The sequence below is a fragment of the Triturus cristatus genome, chromosome 7 (genome assembly GCF_964204655.1).
Source record: "Triturus cristatus chromosome 7, aTriCri1.1, whole genome shotgun sequence".
In the NCBI taxonomy this organism is placed as follows: domain Eukaryota; kingdom Metazoa; phylum Chordata; class Amphibia; order Caudata; family Salamandridae; genus Triturus; species Triturus cristatus.
Window position 1 is genome coordinate 1196075524 of NC_140590.1, and position 22811 is coordinate 1196098334.

At 42.9% G+C, this 22811-nt stretch overlaps 1 protein-coding gene across 2 annotated transcripts in view; it reads left to right on the forward strand.

Annotated features, from left to right (window-relative positions):
- Positions 1-22811, forward strand: part of LOC146811586 (serine protease 27-like) — a 99886-nt gene that overhangs the window by 46893 nt on the left and 30182 nt on the right. For both annotated transcript variants that reach the window (XM_085618560.1, XM_085618561.1), the window contains exon 2: positions 16924-16950. In XM_085618560.1, the coding sequence (XP_085474686.1) occupies positions 16924-16950 (27 nt within the window). The remainder of the gene's footprint in view (positions 1-16923; positions 16951-22811) is intronic.

Here is a 22811-nt window from a genome sequence, read left to right on the forward strand (position 1 = left end):
ATGGCTTCCACCAGTAATTTCCAGATCTCTTCTCTGGCAGCTAAAGTCAGCTGGAATCTTTTGTAGCAAGCATTGGCAAAGCCAATAGGGCTGGTGTTGTTTGCTAGCATACTGGTGTTGCTGATGCTTGTTTTGTTTTATCATGACTTTTAAAAATCTTTACAGTTGGGGGAAATCAAACAAATTTTAATACATTTGCTTAGAAAGCAGATATAGTAGCAGTTCCTGGCACCAAAAGGAACTACTTTGTGTGGAGATGTGTTCCTCATGAAAGAGCATAAGGCTGTCACTGACTGTGAAGTTAGCCAATGGCTGAAGAGGGCTGACCTACTGCTCCATGCTTTATACAGTAGTGGGTGGAAGAAATATGTGAATGCACAACAACAGACCAATGAACGAAGAGGGCTTCCAGAAAGCCCCTATGAGTATGTATATTACACACACACACACGCACACACCCACATATATTTTAAATATTAAAAAACACCATATCTAAAAATTATTTACAGATATGAGTAGTATACCCGCCACACATTCTACTGACTTCTGGAAATGTTTACATTGCGGACGAGCAAGAAAAAATGCCTAATATATAGAATATAGATGGGTAACAGTGAATTATGGGGTGTTTTCATGGAGGGGCCCTGATTGACATCAAATAGACAAGGAGAGTGAAGCTCGAGTTCTCTGATGTCACTCAGAGTTGAAAAACATCCCCGTAATTCATTTTTTTCCCAATCTATAATTCTATGTAATGTATGGCCCCGAAATCATCTTCCCACCTTTCAGTTGCTACGCAGGGGCAGAGGAGTGATGGGAGAGCCATACATAACACAGCCTCTCTTCCCTGTCCCAAATAAAAAAATAAAATAAAAACTTACCAGCAATCCCTAACCAAATCCAACCACCTTCCTTGCCTTCCTTCCCCCTCCTGCAGATGTGATTTCAGCTTTCATTCAAAGCAGAGGAGCAGAACTGCACTGGCAGGCTCTCAGAGAGCCCTGGCAGCCTGGCCTGGCACGCCTTTATGACTTAACAACAGAGGGTAACCAGTTTTGTTATCAACTGTTGCAATGTCATACCGTACGTAACTATATGGTTACCAGAGATGTTTCTGCCTGATGAGTATTGCAGACAGATTAAACGATGACCATGGAAACGGTCGTCACATGGATGAAAAACAGCTGCCTACAACTAAACACCAGCAAAACGGAAGTACTCATCATGGGCCCAAACTCAGATGCCTGGAACGACACCTGGTGGTCCCCCGCCCACCCCCACAGACCACGCATGCATCATGGGAATCATCCTGGACTCAGAGCACAAAATGGACAGCCAGATCAACTCCGTCTCGTCCTCCTGCTTCCAAACCCTCCGCCTCCTACATAAGACCTTTTAATGGATCCCCCTCGAACACAGAAAGACCGTCACTCACGCCCTGGTCACTAGCAGGCTCGACTACGGCAACGCACTCTATGCCAGAATAAACAAAAACCTCACCCGCAAGCTACAGAACATCCAAAACGCCACCGCAAGACTGGTCCTCAACCTGCCAAGACACTGCCACATCTCCCCGCACCTGCGCACACTCCACTGGCTCCCCATCAAGGCTAGAGTCACTTCAAGATGCTAACCCACGCTCACAAGGCCCTCCACGACACCAGACCAGTATACCTGAATAGCCGATTCAAATTCCACGCACCCCAAAGGACCCTACAATCAGCCCTGCTCTACTACGACGTGGTCCCCCGCACCAGAAAGACCAGATCGGGAGGCCGCTCATTCTCCTTCCGCACGGCCAGAGCCTGGAATGACCTTCCGCTCCACAGCAGACAAATAACATCGCTCCCCATCTTCGCAAGAAACCTCCAAACCTGGCTCTTCGACAGACCCCCTCCTTGATGGACTGCAACTTGCGACTCCCCCCTCCCCCTAGCGCCTTGAGACCCTTACGGGTGAGTAGTCACGCATAACAAACACCTGATTTGATTTGATTTGATGATCCCATCCCTATCAGTCGTCTTTCTTGGTTTTAATGAGTGTTATTTATATTCACTCTTTATATTGTGTACATATGGTTAAAGTGGAGTATATGTGGGACTGACACTATACAAAGCTGATATTGTAGAGTGATTGTGTAGGTAAGTTATTAACATTAAAGAAATGAACAAATGAACATTTCCTCTATACATTACATGCATCATAATGTCCTCAAGTCTTTGTTTACTGATATCACCTTGCTTACTTTTTAATTTCTAAGCACTGGATGCCAATAACACCAAGTGCCGTCTTCTGTACATATTTTTGTTCTTCTTCTTCTTTGACGCTTGTATACAGAGCTGGAAATGAGCGGAATCCATTCAAATCTTAGACCCGGCAGCTACTATTGACTTGGATCCGGGCCAGCTGCAGTTGTGTGCTCTGTTGTTAGCGTACCCATCTTCAGGGGGTGACTTAGGGCTCTTCATTTCAGTTGGAACTGGGTCCAACACAAGGACTCATTCAAAGGCCCATAAGTGTAGAGAAGTGCCTTTTTTGTATGGTTTACCCATATTTTTAGCTCCACCGCCATTGCTCTCTCCTTAAACACGATATAAGCAAGTTGGTGCCCCCCCTTGGCTAGGGCTTTTGCAAGGAATTTTGCAACAGAAGCAGCATCTCACTAAGGTATCAACATAAAATACAAACCTGTGAATCTGCCTATTATAACCAGTGCTACGCAGCAGGCACATTAGCCCTCTATGCCAGTGAGTCAACGTTGTGAGTACACTCCATACAGATATTGCCAGTGAGTGCATTGACCACCAGAGAACTTGCCATGTTCACAAAGATCTCTGGAGCAGGCGTCTTAACCTCAAATAGAATTCTAAAATGCAGATTGTTTGTGACAATGAGTAAGAGGTACTATCATATTTGCCCTATTTGCTAATTTCTTTCCAGCTGAGTTTATTTGTTTTAAATAAATGTGTAAATTTACAGTAAAATTTGGCTTTTCATGACCCCCCATTTTTTCTGAAGCCATCCCAGCACCCTAAATCTGTGTGATCCCAGAGCATGTTTTCCTATTTCCAGCACTACTCCTTTATCACACAATCTACCATTGGTACAGCATGGCAGTACTTTTAGTTAGTCGCGGGCAATGTTTGAGGAGTCGGCGGTCAGTAGAGTGCTCGGGAATGTAGCTCTGTTAATGAATAAACTGCACCTGGCTTAGTAATGTATACGCTTAATTTCCCCATCATCATCTCCAATTACAATGCAAAGACCCTCATTGTAAGTAATGAGGGTCAGTGCACAGGAATTCCCCATTCCGATTATTCTAGGATGCCAAATTTATGGACTTTTCCAAGTGTTTTCCTTTGCATACGGGAATCCGTGCAGCACGCCCTTTTCAATGCCAATTCCAACGTTTTGGGCTGTTTTTCGGGCACTTATTCCGCCATGTTTAACCTGGCAAAATGTGTCTGCAGAAACCCACAAATGCAGTGTCACGGCTGTCCTTGGAATCGGCTGGGAACCCCAGTTTCCATCGAAATTGTGATTTCTGAGATTTTCAGAATGAGGATCAAACGGGATGGGGATTGGTACTCAGTCTAGTGACCCTTAACACATTCACAAGTGATAATAAAACTGTCATGATTGCTACAAAATGAAAACTATGGTTTATGAAAGAGTCAACAGCTCATTCCAACCACTGAGTATCACTGCATCCAGCTGAAGTCGTTAGTTACTGTATGTGTTGTTAATTCTTTATGACACTTACCCATTTTCACTTGCACGTGTACCTAAGCTGCTCTGTTACTCATCTCTAAGAGACATAGTGGCACAGCATGGTGTTAACTTTCAGAAATTTGGACTTTCTGCTCAAATAAAACTTCATATTACCAAGCCCACAGATTTGTGGCTAAACTAAGATCAGTTATTTAGTTATTTCCTCCCACAGAAATGAACTCATGGGAGTGAGATCGTGAAAGAGGAGACAAAGCAGAGAGATGGGCTTCAGCAAAGGCTGTGGTTTACCCCAAGATTTTACTTATCAATCCCAAATGCTCACATTTTTCTTCCTCCACATTTAATTAGATACCTGATCTCAGAAAAGTTAAGTAAAGGAAGAGGAATAACTTCTTAAAGGTCAGAAAAATAAAATCAGATGACCTCAAAAATTAAATAACACGTCTAAGGGTCAACGAGAGACATCATAGGGTGCATAAACAATGGTAAAATTATCAGAGAGTATTTGTAGACTCCGGATGAAGCTTTACTAATGATGTGAACAGTTGAAACACCGACATGATGCACTACTGTGGTCACCATTCTATGAAGTGGCTCAAAGTTCTTTATCACAGATCCTACGAGGACTTTGTTTTGACTTAAAATGTTGTTTTGGAATATCGCAGGGTTCCGCATTCATCTCACTGCTGGGGTTAAGGATTACATTATTTGTGACATTGCCATCAGTATGCATGTATATAAGAAACTGGGAACGATATCTATCTAGCCATAAGCAACTTTTGATTCTTTTTAATCAATGTCTCATCACTGCCAAGGTGCAGCCAGTGTTGATCTGTGAACTCTTAGTACAAGTCAGGTAGGCCACAGCGGCTCTACATACACTCTCAGCCTGAGTTGGGTTTAGTATTGGAGGCTGCCTTTAAGTAATGATCGGGCCAGGTAGAAAGATTACACTGATCAACCTTTATTTATCACCAGAAGTAATTTGGACATTTGATAAATTACAAATGGGTTTGCAAGATATAAAATTGTTAATATAATAATTAATTTAGTGAACAGTAAAGCAGCAGGCAGCGTGGTCTTCAGGCATGCTGGGAAACATGGTTATGCTCTTTCTCCAGATGTAGACGAAGTTCTGACAGCAAATATGACAATAATTTGGCACATGGTGCCAACATTTGGGGAATGGACAGAAATGTATCCATCGCTGGAGCAAGTGAAAGAGCAGTACGGAAACCTGTGGATATTATCAAAAGGCTTTCTATACATTGGGGCATATTTACAAGGAAACTGACAGAGCGCGGTGTTAAGCCAAGACTGCTAACGCTGCGCAGACGCATCGTTAGCCTACAAACTTCCAAACGCAGGGGTGCGCTGTATTCACAAGAATGCGGTGCACCCCTGTGTTTTCCCTAGCGCTGGCGCTAAATTTAGCTGCCCAGCGCCAATGCAGGCACCTTTGCACCATAGTGCAAAAGTGCCTGCATTATGGGGAATGATTGTTCACGTGCAGAAAGGCGTCCCTTCCTGCGCATAAACAATCAGTAATGGTGATTTTTAACTTCTATGTGTGCTGCTTTATGCAGCACACATAGAAGTTGTAACTCTCCGTTTTGTAATGATTGATTATGTGCAGGAAAGGGACGCCTTCCTGCACATGTATAATCACCAGTGACGTTTTGCTGTATCGATGTGTGCTGCAGAATGCAGCACACATGGAAACAGCAAAAACGAGGGGAGATTTATAATTTTTTGCAATGTTAAGACTAGGTTGTTCCTAGTCTTATTTTTGGCGCGGCCCCATGTTTACGCCACCCTTGTAAATAGGGAGCAGCGTCAAAATGCAATGAGTGTTGCGGTGGAACGCCCACAGCAACACCCATTGCCCACCCCATTCACGCTAAGTGCTGCATGAAAGGGGGCCTCATTCACATGGTGGCGTTACGCCATGTTAAGTGGCTTAACGCTACCTTGCAAATAAGGCAAACGGCTTATTGCCACCAGAATGTCACAAAAAGTGACGTTCTGGAGGCAATAAGCTCTTGTAAATATGCCCCTCTCTTCTCGAGGCTGACTTTGTTTACAAGTCAGCTCAAAAGAGGGTACAGAATAGCCTGGGGATGCATGTTGTGAAATGGGAGACAACTGGTATTGACAATTTGATCAATAGTTTATGAGGAGAGCATCTCAAAACTGAATAAACAATGACTATTTAATTTCATACTCAAGATCTTTGTGCATACAATATCGAAAGTTTGGGGACACGTTTACTATTATTTCATGCAACACAATCTAGCAAATAAGTTGCTGTCCTGTATTGCGTGAAAGGAAGAGAGCAGAAATGCTCCATATTTACAAAGATAGGAGCATTTCTGCTCTCTGATTGTGTTAGTGCAGTGTGCTGCCTGCATTACGGGAATTATTGTTTGTGTGCAGAAAGAGATACCTTCCTGTACAAAAAGAATCCAAAGACAAAGTAATGACAAAAAATAAAGATTAGAGGTAGGCGCACCAATTTGGCACCAACCCAGGTTTACGAGTCTTTGTGAATCTGGGGATGAATCAAAATACATTGGAACTCTCATGCTCCGCGCATGTTGTCAGGATACGCTCCACAGGATCCAGCGGCAGTAGAAAAAGGTCCACCTCCTGATATCACCAACACCCCTGGGTATAAGACAGGGTGTTCGAGGGATCAGGCGAGGGAAAGGATAGGGAAGGGACAGCAGGGGAATTAGAACCTGTAACATAAAAGAACACAGATATAATAATTATGCAGATAACTTCTACTCTCATTCGGTCTCGCTAAAGAAGTCTGATGTACCTGGGAAGGGACAAGGCCGTCTACCATCCAACGGAGTAACCCCAACGTCCGTCGATGAGCACCATATCTGCAACGAGACACTACAAGTATTAATGGTACTTCCCCTAAGCCATGCAATCATGCAAAAACAGGTACTCATACACACGTACCCCCAGGCACTAATTCCTCTGAAGCAAACGGTGGTGCAGACTCAAGGAAAAAAACCCTCTGCAGAGGCCCGCTTTCATGAAGCAGGAGTGAATTACGAATGTCTGAGAGCAGAGAAGACAAACCGTTTTCCTTCTCCAGCCCCAGAATCCACGGTTCAAGAGACCAAGGTATTTGCGGGGGACTTGTCCTAGTCACTATTATAATGCACACATCTTTAGAGTGTCTTGGAATAGCCGAAAACGGTTCGTAAAAGGAGCCCCCAGCATACACGGAAGTACGCGGTTCCTTCACCGCTGTACTCCGCTATGCTTCCCCTGGGTTTGATGTGATGCCAACCCTGTACACCACCATAGAAGTCCGCGGTTCCTTCACCGCTGTATGTCTCTCATGTACCTCTGCAGTCCCGCCAAATAGTCACAGGACACCCACGGTAGCATGCGGTTCCAATTCACCGCTGTACTCCGCTATGCCATGGAAAGGAAAGAAAAGAAGATGAAAGGAGAACAGTGTCCCTTTCTCCTTACTCGGGAATACGTGGCAGCCGCTCGCCGTATTCCGCTCCGATAACCTCCAAAAGAATCCCAGAAACCCCGTGAAAGGCAGCGGCCAACTCACAAGGCTACTCACAGTTCGGGACGCGACTTTCTCCAGTCCCAGAAACCGTCTTCGAGTCTCCGCACGGCCAGGTCAAAGCTTCCAGAACCAGCCCGCAATTCCACTACCAATCGAGGACGGGAACAACGTCAGAATTACACGCTCTGGCCCGCGCGTTCACAGCGCCTTTATCCCCTCCCCCCGTAGAGCATCATGGGAGTTGTAGTTTTGTACTAGGGATTCCACAATGTAGGCGCCGCTGCACCTGATCCCTGACACATGTAACACCTACCCAAACGAAAAGTAACCCAAAGCAGCGCTATGCAATTCATTGCGTTACTTTGTATTTACTAAACCATTGAAAGAGACCTAGCGTGGCTTAGTAAATGGCAAAAATGATTTTGCATCGAGACTTTGCCACAAAGTTGACACTACTCTGATGCCAAATCATAGTAAATCTTGGCCTGGATTCATCTGGATGTCCATCTAAACAAGAGGAAAAAAGTAATCTGAAAAAACAATGAAGACTCAGGAGTTTTCCCACAGGGAAAAATGCAGAGCTCCAATTGGGAAACATAGTGTGACTTGGCTAGAAGGATGTATGTACTGTTGATAACTATCAACAACCTTATGCACAGATGCTGGTGACTGGTTAGCAAAGTTGGATGTTTGTAATGTGTGGCCAATGGCAAAGAATTAGGTAAGATGGAGCTTGAAAATGGGGGATATTTTGAAACCTTATTTGACACACCCTGAAAGTTTACAACATCTATCTTAATTTGCCACGATATTAAGCGATTTGAGAACAAAGCATTGCTCCTTGGATGAGAAAAAAGGGTGTTAGAGACAGAGCAATGGCAAAGCCGCTTCTCCTTTGGGAACAAGATCTATTTATGCCTAGCATGGAGGAATTATTTCTGAATAAACTTTGGAAACTATGCACAAGACTTCATAAAACCAAGTACCGTAGTAGCGGCAAGAACAGAGTGCAGCGGCGCGAAATGGATGGAACCACAAGATGAGTAAAGTGGCCCATCTCCTGAGATCATAACAGTATTTCATCTCTGTGTGGGGCGAGGCGAGTGTGTGAATCAACTCAACTTAATTTTAAATATTTTCTCTTCTGGGTATTTGTTTTTAACACATATCTGAAACATTTTAGAAGTTACTATCATTCCATCTGTCATTTTATACTAATGCTTTAATTTTTAATCTTGATTTTATGGGGAAAGTCTTGAGACAAAATGAAATAATAAATTGTGGGACATGTAGAACAGGGTAGTACTGACTCACAGTGCTTGTTGTAGCTCGGGTCTTGATGCACAGCCAGTGATGTCAAGCCTTTGACATTAGTGTTTAATTCCTCTTTAACTCATCAGATAAATGCAAAAAGAACAGTTGATGAATGGAATCCTGTACAATGTCAAACATTCAACCCCAAAAAGAGATATGGGCCAAAATCCATTGTTTTTTCTCACCATGCCATTCTAGTTCGGACCCTGCCATATGCAAATCAGTCTTGACCCTGCTCCCCATGGGAACAGTCCAGTCCGAACTGCCAGGCCACGTCCTCCCTGGACCAGAAACAAGCATCCTAGGACCTGTTTTGGGGTATCACCCACCTTCAGCCAGTATAGCTTGATTCCAGTGGCATGGCGAGCATAGGACCCACATCTGTGCATACCCATCCCACTTAGGGTGGCAAATTCAAAAAGAAATGTTGATGGACGGAATGTTGAACAATTCCAAACACTGGCCCCAGTCACAGATCTGGGCCTAAATCCATAGTTTTTTTGCTCACCATGCCATTCCAGATTGGACTCAGCCATATGCAAATTAATCTTGATCCTGCTCTCCATGGGAACAGTCCAGCCCGAACTGCCAGGCCTGGTCCTCCCTGGACCAAAATCAAGCATCCTAGGACCTAAGTGGGATGGGTATGCTGAGACGTGCACAAACATGGGTCCCATGCACACTGTGTCACTGGAACCAAGATGTACCAGGCCGATGAACCCATAACTAGGGCAAAACCGGTCATGGGTTACATGTGTTCCAGTTCAGGAAGGACCTGGCTTGGCCGTTTGGGCTGGTCTATTCCCATTGGAGCAGGGTCAGGACCAATTTGCATACTGTTGGGTCCAAACTGAGGTGGCATGGTGTGCAGATTAACAATGGATTGGGTAGCAGGCCAAGTGCTTACCAGTGGCTCAAATTAATTCAAGCTTTCCATCCATCACTGTTTTGTATACTTATTAAATCAACAGATAGGCAGAAAGCTATTTTAGGGGGGAGCATGACCTGTTGGTCAATTCTGTCAATATTCAGTATTGTAAACAGTATTTATATAGCACAGCATTACTAAGAACCATGGAATGTTTTTAAACACAATCTGGCCCTATTTACAAAGAGCCTCCGCACTCTTGGCAGAGGCTCCGCAGTCATGGCAGAATCTCATTGAGGAGATGCCAGCATGACTGCGGAGCCTTCGCGACGAGTGCAGATTGATCTGGGATGGTGAACTTCAGCAGAACTTTCCAGTGCTCCTCCTCTGCCACGTCAAGGCGCTACGTGCTATGCTCTGTGATGCATGCCCCTGATGGTGGATCATGGCTGTCGGGTGTAAGGAGATGCGCCAAATCACAGCTTCGTCATCTCGTAGCGGGAAAATGGACCTCGACGGGTGAACGCATGGTGGCAAGGATGTGGTGCGTCTTCGGTTCTGTCAAGTAGGGCGGCAGGCTAAGACTATGCCATTGCGACAGCAGTAATTTCAGTCTACTGCCGGGAGCTTCCTGTCTCTCACCCGGCTTGGATTCCTAAAGAATGATCACTTTTGCATAACTACCTCCTGTTCACCTAGTCTGAAAGGATAAGGAAGACAAGTGAGTCTATGGTACTTCTCCTCGCAGCAGTGGCCGCCAGGTTTCCCACCGGGGGAGTAAGTGCACATGCTCTGCTTGCTGAAGAGCATGCCCGGTCGGGAGTCACTAGGCCGGCCACAGGGTGTTTTCAATCATCTACTTGCCATTTCTAAAAGAGGTATTTTGTAAGACAGCATTGTCTACTATCAGAGAAGCAATCCCTATTAAAAGTATATAAGCAAAACACAAGAAGTAGCTAAAAATGCGAAGCCACTCCAAAACTTCAGGTGCTGCAACTCACTTTGATACTTCGGTCCTGACTCAACGAGGTAAAAAACAAGTAGGACAAGCAACGATACACGCTAATTGCACAGCCTCTTCATGCAAAGATTGCACAGTGTCCATTAATATAGAAGAAGACAACACAAGTATTCTAGGACAACACCAGGATTATAGCCAGGAGGAAGACCAGGAGACTGTAAATACCCCCCGTGGTTTCTGCCCAGATGTAGATGCAGTTTCACTCAACAACACTAAAGAACCACTCCGGATAAGCCCCGCAGAGACCTCCCAGGAGCGGGAGGGACAAGATGTTAGCACTTTAAAGTCCAAGGGAATTATAGAATATCCTTTATTCACGAAGGCTACATCCGGCTTGAATATCGTTGGAGTCCCGGCATAGATCTGGAGAAGTGAGAGAAATTGCATCTTGTCGCTTTACAACCCTAACGGACAACCACCACTTTCTCTTTGGGCTCTGATTCCACCAGTTTACAACTATCAACTTCACCTGTGCAAATGTTTGTAGTTCCATGCCTGCCAGGAGAAACTAAGCAAAATGCTTTTGGAAGCGAAAAGGCGCAAAGTGAAATCGGCCCGGGCCTGATACAAGAGGGTTCACCTCCTGGAGATCCACCACTCATTATGCAGTAGGATACCAAGTCTATGCTCAATCTTATCTTGGAGGAAATAAGGGATCTTAAAGCCTCACAAAAAGCAGAGATTGCAGCTTCATATGTTAGACTCTCAAAATTAAGGAGACTGTGGCTCAAATACCGGCAAGCCTCAAAATGCGGAGGACCAGATTTCACAGCTAGAAGATCAAGTTGTCGTAATGCAAGAAAAGGTTGCTATATTTGAAAAACAAAAATCCTCATTAGAGTTCAAGCTGGAGGAATTGGAAAACCACTCCCACCGCTCCAATCTCTAGATTGTGGGGATCCGAGATGGTCTGGAGGGACAGCAAACACTCCAATGGGTCGATGCCTTTATTAAAACACGTGTTCTTCCGAAATACTCTGGGGACCCCATATTAACAACAGCTCATTGTGTGTCTGCACATCAGTCTCCAAGTCAGAAATTTCCTCGTACAGTTCTTGTCAACTTTGTAGACTATCGGGTGAAAGAACAAGTTGTAACGAAAGCTATTAAACAGAGACAGTTCAATGTACCAGAAGTACCTCTATGTCGCATATTCCCCGATATGTCAGCATCCGCAGCCAAACGAAAGAAGGAGTTTGTAAAAATGCTTTACCTTTTCAAAGCACGGGGCGTCCAGGCAATGATTGCGCTGCAATCCAAACTGAAGGTGCTGGTGAAAGGGCAATTCCATTTATTTTGTGATGTATCTGAGGCACAGGAACTCCTACAGCAAATTTCTATTAAGTCCTAATTAATCGATGCATCTTCACAAGTCTAAGTTTCTACTATTTACCTAATTGGAGTTATGATCATATTGTTGCTCTGATTGGTATTGGATGAATCTCTGAAACCTCTTTTTTTCTCCTTCTATCTATGAATGCCCTGACGGGGTTAGGTTGGTGGAGGAAGGCAGATAAATCCTGGCGCAAGGTCACTGTGCCAGCCAGAATGGGGGTGGTAAGCATGTCAGGTGTGAGTGAGAGAGCGATCCACTCACTGCTGCTTAGGGAGGGGGGAAGGTCAGGGAAAAGGGGGGAGGGATGGTTGGTGATGGTTGGGGGTGAATGGGTTAGCAAAAAGAGATCCGAATTTGCAATTACATGCATAAATGGTAGTGACACAACATTTTATTTTTTCAATAAAAGAGGGTATTACCACTGCATTGATTTTATTACTATCCCGCATAATGATGGGGATTAGTGCAGAATGGATACTAAAGGTACAGAGTAGGTGCCTGGTTCAATTAAACCCAATTGTATTATTTTCAAGGGATTAATTGTTGATCTAGCCATTGCTAATTCTGGATTTCATTCGGCCTAGATCGATAAGATGACAAGGAAGAATACTTTGAAGGTAATCTCGTTCAATGTCAAGGGTCTCATTAACAAAAAAAACTGTGGGCTATAGAAACTTGGATCAAAACTGAGAACCCATCAGTGATATTAGTTTAGGAAACTCATATTACGATGGGGAAACTGTCAGAATTCTCTCTGTTTAAAACCTGGGCAGTATATAGGGGCTTCTCTTTCTCTCAGGTAGCACACCAGGTCACCGCGATTTTTGTGAGGAAAAGGCTTGGTGCTGAAGTGGTAAATTTTTCCAGTGATAAAAACGGAAAGTGGTGTTGGGTGAGCTGCATGGTGGGGTTAAGACGCCTGACGTTTGTACATTTTTATGCCCTAGTTGAAGATAATGCCATGCCTTATGAGGAGTTATTCCAGTTCTTATTGCAAACTCCCGCTGAAGTAATCATAGGCGGGAACTACAACTTTTTGCAAAACCCGAAAATTGACTTTTCAGTTAAATTAAAGAGGCAGTTAAAACCCAAAACCTTTAAAGTTATCCATAACTATTGTAAAGCTTTGGGATTAATTGACCCCTGGAGGGAGGCCTTTCCTACAAAAATTGCATATACCTGTTTTTCCAGAAGATTCCACACCTCCTCTTGTATTGATTTTTTCCTTTTCTGCAGGGCTCTGGTATTTAACACTCAACAAATCTTACCAAACGGGTTTTCAGACCATGCCATTATCCCTCTAGAGTTCGAGATAGGGAAAGCCCCAGTACACTCTAGGCCCTGGGTTTTTAATAAGCAGTACCTACAGGAGGAAGGTTGGGTGGAATTTTGCAAAAATGAAATAAAGGAATTCTTATTATTAAACCAGGGTACGGCTCCCCTTGGTATTGTATGGGATACTTTAAAGGCATGTATCCAGGGGCTAGGGATAGGTTAGGACGTTGAAAACATTAAAAAGTATAAATTACAAAAGCAAACTTAGAAAAGAATGTGCAGCAAAGCTATGAATGTTTCTTAAAAAATCAGTAGCTGTCAAATAAAAGAAGACTGGAGAAGATTAAACAGGTGCTAAGCAAGGCGTATTATGCAAAATGCGAAACACTAAATTGTGCCTAAACGCAAAAAGTATACAAGGAAAGCAATTTTACTGGAAAGTTTCTAGCTTGGCAGACCCATGAGCAAGCAGCTAATAATCGGAATAACGTTTAAAAATGGCCCGTTACTTGTATCAGGTGTAAGGACTTGGCAAAAGTGGGGGAGATTATGTTGGAACATTACCAACAGATTTATACTCAAAATCAATCAACCAATAAAGAATCCCTTGAAAGGTTTTTAGCGGAACAGAATATCCCGGTGCTATCTGAAGAAGATGGGACGTATATCATGGGACCCTTCTCTAAAGAAGAATTGGTCGAGGTTATCAGGAATTTCCCAAACTGTAAAGCCTGTGGTCCAGATGGCCATCCTGCAGAATTTTGAAAATCTTTTGTAGAAGCGAATATTTTTTACTGGTCACCAATAGAATGCTAGAGGGGGGCCCTATACGAACATCATAAATTAAGGGGAATGTTGTTAGTTTTTTTTAAAAGAGGAAGGATGAGGAGGACCCAAATTCATATTGCCCAATCACACTAATAAATACGGATTATAAAATCATCACAAAACGTCTAGCTAATAGGTTTAATTTAATCGCATCAAAGTTAATCCATTTAGTCCAGAATGGTTTCATCTCTGGGAGGCAGCTGGGGACTAACACACATTATTTGGCTGAAGCATTAGATTACTTCCCAACTAATAATACATCTGCCTTAGTGCTCCTCCTGGACGCTGAGAAAGCATTCGACCCCGTGGCCTGGGAAACATTATTTTGTGTACTACTAAGATTTTGTATACCGTCCCAGATCACGGAGTTGATACAAATGATGTATCGTAATGCAGAAGGCAATATTACTGTTAAGACAACAGAGGCGGGAGAAATAAAGGTCTTGCGTGGAACGCGGCAGGGCTGTCCGCTATGCCCTATTCTATTTGCCTACTTTATTAAACCATTGGCAATAGGAATAATGGAAAATGAGGATATTAGTCTACCTCTTCCACAAATGGGAAAAATAAAACTACATGCCGATGATATTATGTTAATCCTTGACAACAGTAAGGGGGCCCAGGAGAATGGATCTGAGATCTTTGCACAGTTCGAGAGATTGGGAGGTTAGAAAATTAATAATAAAGGAATGCGAAATATTATCAAGTGGGTGCAACCCAGATGTCCTGCATGCAGATATTGTCTCATGCATGAATTCGCATCCAAAGAGATATCTGGGAATAAGGTTCTCATCACGTATTGAGGATTTATATGATCTTAACCTCTATTTGCTACTTTTAAAAAGACAAGTTCTATTTTCACGCTGGATCTCCCCCCCTTTGACCATTTTGGAGAGGGTCCCCTTGATTAAGATGTCTATTCTTCCGCTGTTTAACTTTTTACTTTCCACTATCCCATGTGTTTTAACTGTATTCTTTTTTTAAAAGGTAGAGTCTATGTTTTATGTCCTCTTTTTGGCAAACAAAAAATAGCCAGAGTTGCACTAAGCACTTTATATGAGAAACAAGAGAAAGGGGTTGGCGCCCCCAATCTCAGGGATTATTATTTCACTTATTCTGCACAGTAGCTGTCCAGGTTAAAAGCAAAGTTCCACATGGGAATATTTTCGAATTATTTTATGCAGCTGATTTGCACAGAGCATCAGATAGGTAATGTGCTAAAAATTGTTAAATCAGGCTAAAACGTCCGATATAAGAGTATGCAGTGGTTCCTTCCGAAACTGAGGGATTTCTTTAGGAGGTACACTATCCCTTATATTAATGCAGCAGCAACCTTGTCATAACTCGTTTTGGAATCAGGGACTAAATTGCCATCCAAAATAGTACAAAAGTGGGTAAACACAGGGTTTAGGAAAATATGGGGGCATATTATCAAGAAACAGCGTTAAAATTATTGCCTCTTAGCGGCAGAAAACTGCTGCTAAAGCGGCGATAATGGGCTTGATAATATGCCCTTGAGAATTCCCATAGAAGCCCATGTTCTGGTGTCAACATGGGCTTCCATTTGAATTCTCTGCGGCATATTATCAAGTCCATTATCGCTGCTTTAGCAGCAGTTTTCTGCCGCTAAGAGGCAATAATTTTAACGCTGTGCTTGATAATATGCCCCATGGTACTTCCTCTCATCAAAAAGATGGCTTACTATTTAAGAAATCTACAAGTTAACTCAAAATTATTTTCTCCTTCTTGGCTCAAATAGAATGCCGTATGAAGTATTTAGGGGCATATTATCAAGCCAGGCGATAAAATTATCGCCGCTTCAGTGGCAGAAAACTGCCGCTAAAACGGCGCTAATGGGCTTGATAATATGCTCTATGGAATTCCAATTGAAGCCCTTGTTAGATGTCCTTCACATCTAACATGGGTTTCAATTGGAATTCCATAGAGTATATTATCAAGCCCAATATCGCCGCTTTAGCGGTAGAAAACTGCAGCTAAAACGGCGCTAATGGGCTTGATAATATGCTCTATGGAATTCCAATTGAAGCCCATGTTAGATGTCCTTCACTCTTGTGGCGGAGGCTCGGCAGTCGTGGCAGAATCTCCGCAATGATGCCGGCATGAGTGCGGAGCCTTCCCCACGAGTGCAGAGGCTCTTTGTGAATTGGGTCCACATTTGTGTGCCTGTGGCTGATGGGCACAGGCAAGGGCTGCAGCTTTCCCAGAGGTAGTGGACTCTGTAAACGACACATCTGTGCTGGGGAGCCAGCGGTGCCTCACCCACCAACCATGGCAGCCAAGAGCAATATAAACAGCGGTAACTGGGCTGGGGCTCACTGGCTCTAGTAATGGATGTGCTTCAAACGGTTGCCGTCTCAGGTCTCAATGGGAAGGGTATACAGCTGTGAGAAAGCAGGGTCTGAGTCTGTAGCCCCCTTGATCACCCCTGATTGCCCAATGTCCCGGAAGGCCGCTCTAGCTCTGGTGAGCAGCAGCCGTGGCCTGTGCAGGTAAGAGCGGTGGTGCGTGGTGCGTGGTGTGGGGGGGGATTTTGGCAGTTGACGGCGAGGGAAAATTAATTATTCATTTAATTTTCCCTCACGGTTGTCTGTCCGATCCCGCCCATCCCCCCACCCGTCCCCACTGCCCCACTGCTCTTATCTGCACGGGCCGCTCCTGATGAGCAGCAATCTAAAAGCAGATACAAATAATGTCACTTTTTAATTATTGATATTATTAATATTGGCCGTTACTAAGAGGAGCTGTGGTTCTACGGTTATAGGCCTCTCATTGGGAATAGAAATTATAATCATTTTTGCACGTTATATGATAAATACACAATATCTCAAGAAACACTTGTCTCACTGTTATGACGTTTTGTAATAATTCCTTACACGAGAGGGAGTGATGCTCACCAAAGCAATAACACTTGGTCTGTGTATTCAAAATGTACCCCATATCCTGAATTAACCTACATTTAATTTACATTTCTTTGTTTTTAGGGTTCCACAGCACCTGGGCATTTTCAGGTAAGGAATATTTCATTATTGTGAAATGCACATGAGTGCAGTATCATTAGTTCGTTTCTGCTTCTAGCCTATAAACCCGTTGCCCCTAGACCTCCATCTTACTCCCACATTCTTCTTTGCGACGTTCCATTTATGCCGGAAGTTCTCTTCCCACCTCCGTTGTGTCTAAACACTGTAGAACTCCGCAAACAAAAAATCTGAAGTCTTACTTTGTCTCCTCACATTGTAAGCCACACATGACAGGAGCGAACCACAACGTACAGAGAGGATTTGCTACTTCGGCTTTCTTCTCACTAGGCTCCTGCTCTCTCTCTCTCTCAACTTCAGTCTACATACATCAGTTCTGTTTGTATTTTTTTCCAGCTCTTTTATTTTTACCATGACTTATTCAATCTTCTATACCGTTTACACGTTCATTTTGTATTCAATTTCTGTCCCCCAGCTCCCATGGTGCTCTTCCTGCCAGACTCTTTAAAAACTCTTAAACTCAGAACTCCTATTTGTACTTTCACACTAAAAGCAGCTGGAATGGTGAGGTTGGGAGAGAGAACTTTTTTTCCTTTTGCATTTATTCTTATTAAACAAGAGTTTGTGCTGTGGGGTTGAGTTCAAATGCCAATAAAACGTGTTACTACTTGAAATCAGTGCTTAATTTGTGCTGGTGGTTTCCGGTGCTCAGCACCGGCACTTAATTGCTAACACAGGCACTTATGACAGTCTGCCACATGGTGGTGCTGTTTGAGTAAATCAGAGATGAGCAGAACAACGATTGTTTATTAATTCAATATACTTTAAAAACTATTAATAACTGTCTCCCTGGCCATTCTTATAGCTTTGGGGGACTGGAATACTCTGAATTATTTCACTTGTAGAAGTTTGATGGTTAGTAATTGTGTGGTACTATTATTGGCAGCAGGGGCAATAGGTGTTGCAATCTTCAGAGGCCTCCTGACGAGAGCCCCAGCACTAATTTTTTTACAAAGTAAGCACTGCTTAAAATCTGAAATAGCCTTTAACATCTACTCCTTGGATGTATTCTAGTCCACCAGAACTCCAACATGCTGGCCATCATATACACTCTTGGATGAATTTCTGAATATGACCTACGTTTTCTGCCATTGGCTTGTAAGATTATCTTTCTATGAGATCTGAAGCTATAGTCATGGAAACAGGTCTTCACTATCACTCGAATTTACCCCCTGATGAAGGGCGAAATGCCCAAAATGCATTGGGATATATGACAATTTAATGAGTTGAATTCATGTTTACGACTGAAGATGATGTAACAATGCGTTATGGATATCGAAGTCATCTGGTTTTGACACCACAATTCGACTTGAATAATCACTTTATGTCTTGTGACGAATAAACAAGCAATACATTGAACTACCAAAAGATTAAGTTTTGATTACTGTTGCTATTTGGAAAGAAGTAATAATTTGGGAATCCTATATCCAGGATTTGGTTTGTGCCCAGGGAGACACACCCCAGGTTCATGGGGGTGCTACTGTTTTGAATCTGTAGCTATAGGCATTTATGATTTAAACAAACTTTTCCAATATGTTGTCTCTTCTGTGGTTCATTTGAGGTTCCACCCATCTAAAGAATGACCTGACGCACCAGCCGGCAAGCACATAACTTGCTGCTACATTTGGAACGGAAATTGATGAGTTTCAGATAATTCCACAATTCTGGTCGATTCATACCCTAATTACGTGCAATCTCCTAAAAATGTGTTGTCAACAGATGTGAAGTTTTTTCCCAGTTTTATTTAGCACAGACTTAGCCCAAGGGCATCAAAGAACTTTACAACAGAACCAGACTATGTTACATATTTTGTATGGCGCAAGAAGTTTATGTGATTTGTCCATAAACACATGATGCTCGGTAGAGGCTAGGATTCAAACCCAGATTCCAAGTTGTAAATTCACAATTTAAATTGCAGCTCCAGGCATTCTTTAGCAACCTAAGATTCAGAAGTATATACCACTCCAACATGGCCTCAGCAACATCCCACAATACCTTTGTGTTTGACCAAACTCGATGTTGTGCTCCAGAGTGAACGATTGAGCAGCTTTTAAACAGAACAAATGAGACATAGGGGCTCCGTTCAAGGAATCCAGTGTCGAATGGAATGGAAGGTAGCCAACAAGGGGTACAGCAAAGTTAGCAGCGCAGAAAAGACAAGACAGGGTACCTGAAGGACACAGGCAGAAATCAGAACTTGATATAGACAGATTACTCTGCAAAATACATGGCAATTGTTACCATAAAGCAGCGAGGCGCCAAAAGAATGTGTACCATACCAGCTACGATGCATTTCAAAGCAGCAATACGGCACAACCCATGAATGATTTCAAAGAAAACAGTGCCCCAGAGTAGATAAAAAGGACTTAAATACCCTGTCCAAAAAGTTGGGAGACAATGTCATCTTACTTCCCAAACAAATGAAATCATCCAGCACAGATGAGCCTACCATTCCCCGAGAGTGCACTGTTCTTCGTAACTTTAACCCTGATAGATTTGCAAGCAGTAACCAGAACAGTAAAGGGCATCACATCTTCATGTACCCCAACACTGCCTTGTGCAGTCAGCAGCTTCAATAACCAGATTAAAGCAATTGACCCTGCACAAAGAGAAATCTTCACTAACCCGCTACAACAAGGCAAGGGGCCAGATATGTTTTTTAATGTGCTAATTGTCCCTACTGAAGATATCAATGACATGTCTAACTACCTTCCCATCTCTGATATTCTGATTCGAAATTAAGGAGTTCACTTGTGAACTCCCTTTTACAACAAGGAGGTCTGAGACCTCTTTCATGACCATCAACCAGACCAGTGAGTAGACATGAAACTACTCTGATGGGCATTTAGGTGGATCTATTGGTGTCAGTAGCTCCAATCATACTCAATCGTCCATCTTTCTATGACATAACAAAATTAAACCTCGTTCGTCAACATATACGAGCACTTCTTGGTGGAAATGTCAGCCCTGTAAAAATGTTATTTACAATCATACGCTGATGATACCCAGACAACTGGGGCTGATTAATAATGATGGCCCCCATTCAAATGAAGGAATCCTTTTCATTTGCCCCAATGGAATATAGGCGTTCACACTGCATGCAGTTACAACGCATGCGATTACAACATGGTCGTTACAACGACCTCGTTGTTACATCACAGTACCATTACAACGCAATGCGTTACAACAACTTGCTTTAGGGGGCAAGCTGGACTTAGGAATAGTATAATTTACTATTCCAACGTCAGTGTGTGCAACAGTAGAGAAGGTGTTGGAATAGTAAATTATACTATTCCTTAGTTTAGAGAGCCCCCTAGAGCAAGTCGCTGAAACGACTTGCGTTGTAATGGTATTGCGATGTAACAATGCGGTTGTTGTAACAACCACGTTGTAATTGCATGAGTTGTTTCGCATGCAATGTGATGGCTGTTTCCCGCCCCCATGCCATCAGGTAGGCACAGAGGCAAATAGGCCTTCAAGAAGTTCACTTCTCAGCTTTGATAAAGCGCTTTGCTTCTTACAAACTCTGGTACAAATTCAGGTTTGTGAACGTGATCTCCAATTAATATTTAGTTCCAAGTAAGGTTAATCATCATATTTCAATACATCTCCATAACATGAAGTAAATCAGGCTCCACAAGGAAGAAAGAGTGTTTAAGTTTCAAACCATAAATGTTCATTAAATGATTAGCAAAGTTACAAATCTCCTGAGCAAGTGTCTGCATCGCATTAGCTTAAATCACACAATTCTAACATTTGATACACCAACACATGGTTCCCACACACTGGACTAAGCATGTTAAAGCATAAACCGATAATATAATCTCATTATTTTCTCAAGTTATTACACAATGCGGCTTTTCAAACTTACAGCTATCGGCAACATATTAAGATACATTTGACCCGGCTGCACTCTGCAGGTACATTGCAACAGCTTACTAACACATTTTATGAGTATCAGGTAAAAGAAAACATTTCACATGAGAACACAAATTCAAGGCCACATCAAAAAAAACATGTGGAGTCAACTTATCCTGGAAAAAAGAAAGATGTGTTGGGAAAGCAAGATGGCAGCCAGACAATAATCATCTAAATGCAAGCCTACATGAGCTATGGTCAATCTGAACTTGAATAACACACTATAAATGCATTTGCGTGAGTACTTGTTAAGGTCACTAAAATAGTCAAATACATATGAAAAATCTATCCACCACATTCTCCCTCTGGTGACTCTGGGAGTCACCAAACATTACACCTACATTTCTTTCTAAAGTCTCCCTTTACACAACAGTTGTCAACTATTAAAGCTTGTGTATAGAGTCCTCTTAATTTTTTCAGCTCATCATAAAGGTGGCTCTGCAACTCTTCAAGCTCCACATTTATTTCACTTTTTCTCCTACTCGATTCAGACAGCTGCTTTTCTCCATTGCATCTTGACCCACCCTTTGCAGTACTACAGCTTACAATGATGCAGTCTCTCTATTGTAACAACTGGGTGATCTCAGAGGAGCATGATGAGGGCCAGGCAAGGTCTTGCAACTCACTGTATAACACAGAGTTGCACATTTGCACACATCTTATTGAATCTATTTATTGGTGATCTAGGTGTTAAGTTGAGAGTCTTGGTTAATCATCCAACCAGTTTTGGGGTAGGGGGGGGGGGGGTAATTCATTGACCTGCCCCATTTTATGCTAAAGACTTTGCTCTTTTAGAGCTTCATCTATTTTGGTTTTCTTCACAATAGCATATTAGAGTGATAGGCAAGCTGTAGATCTGCCATTCCAAGACCCAAAGTATTGCCTTTGGCAAAACACTGCGTAGAGGTGGGTTTTCATTCAGCAGAAAAAAGGTGGAACTGTTTGCGTTATGTGCTTATTTGTGGACAACATTTCATGTGAATATAAGTTCAGACCCTGCGCCTAACGTGCAAGGGGTGCTGTGCAGCAGAGGTGAGGAACAGAATCCTCACCGCCTAGACTGTACACAAGATAATAGGGTGTAGTCATTAAAAGCCAGGCCTACTAGCTTAGTCATGTCACCAAAATAATAACAGCCTCAAATATAACTCTGTTTTTAACTGTCTTGTTTTTCCATTGAATTCCATGATTTATTTTTGTGATTTACTTAATTTTCAACCCTTGCTTGCTTGTTGTCAACTCCCAACTCCCCATGGTCGCCAAACCCATGCTGTGCAATGACTTTGACTGTGTGCTGCGGGGTTGGCTGTAGGGCCAGATAGTGTGCCCAACCTGCCACAGCCACCCACCCTTAGCTGTGTGCAGCAGAGGCAGGTTAAGGCCGTGCTGGAGTTCCACCGAGCTTTGTTTTTACTCCCTGCCAAATTTCATACATAATAACTTAAGAGAGCCAAAGTTATAAGTGAGGAAACTAATATTTCCCTCACATTTATCTCTGTCCCCTGGTGGGCAAAGATACATGAGTTTGATATAACCACCAGAACGCTAATCCCACTAAACATCTGCCAAATGTTTTCTGGATCCATCAGACACTGCCAGATTTATTAGCAATTGAACACCAGTTTCATCTCCCAGTCAAAGTCACTACCCTGATGGGTCTGCATGAAATGAGAACACACAGAGTAGGCTAAACATGCTAAGTCTTTGCCACATTTTGTGTAAATCCACCTGATGGAGCCATAGTTATCAATAAATGAAAACATTTTGACCCTCTCTTTAACCCCTTCCCCCATTAGATCTGCACAAAACCTAAAATACCTGAACTGACTGGCAGTCTGCCACATTTGATGCAGATTCATCAAACAAAGCTAAAGTTATGAGAAAAGTGGATTTCTTATTGGTCGTCACCTTTGATT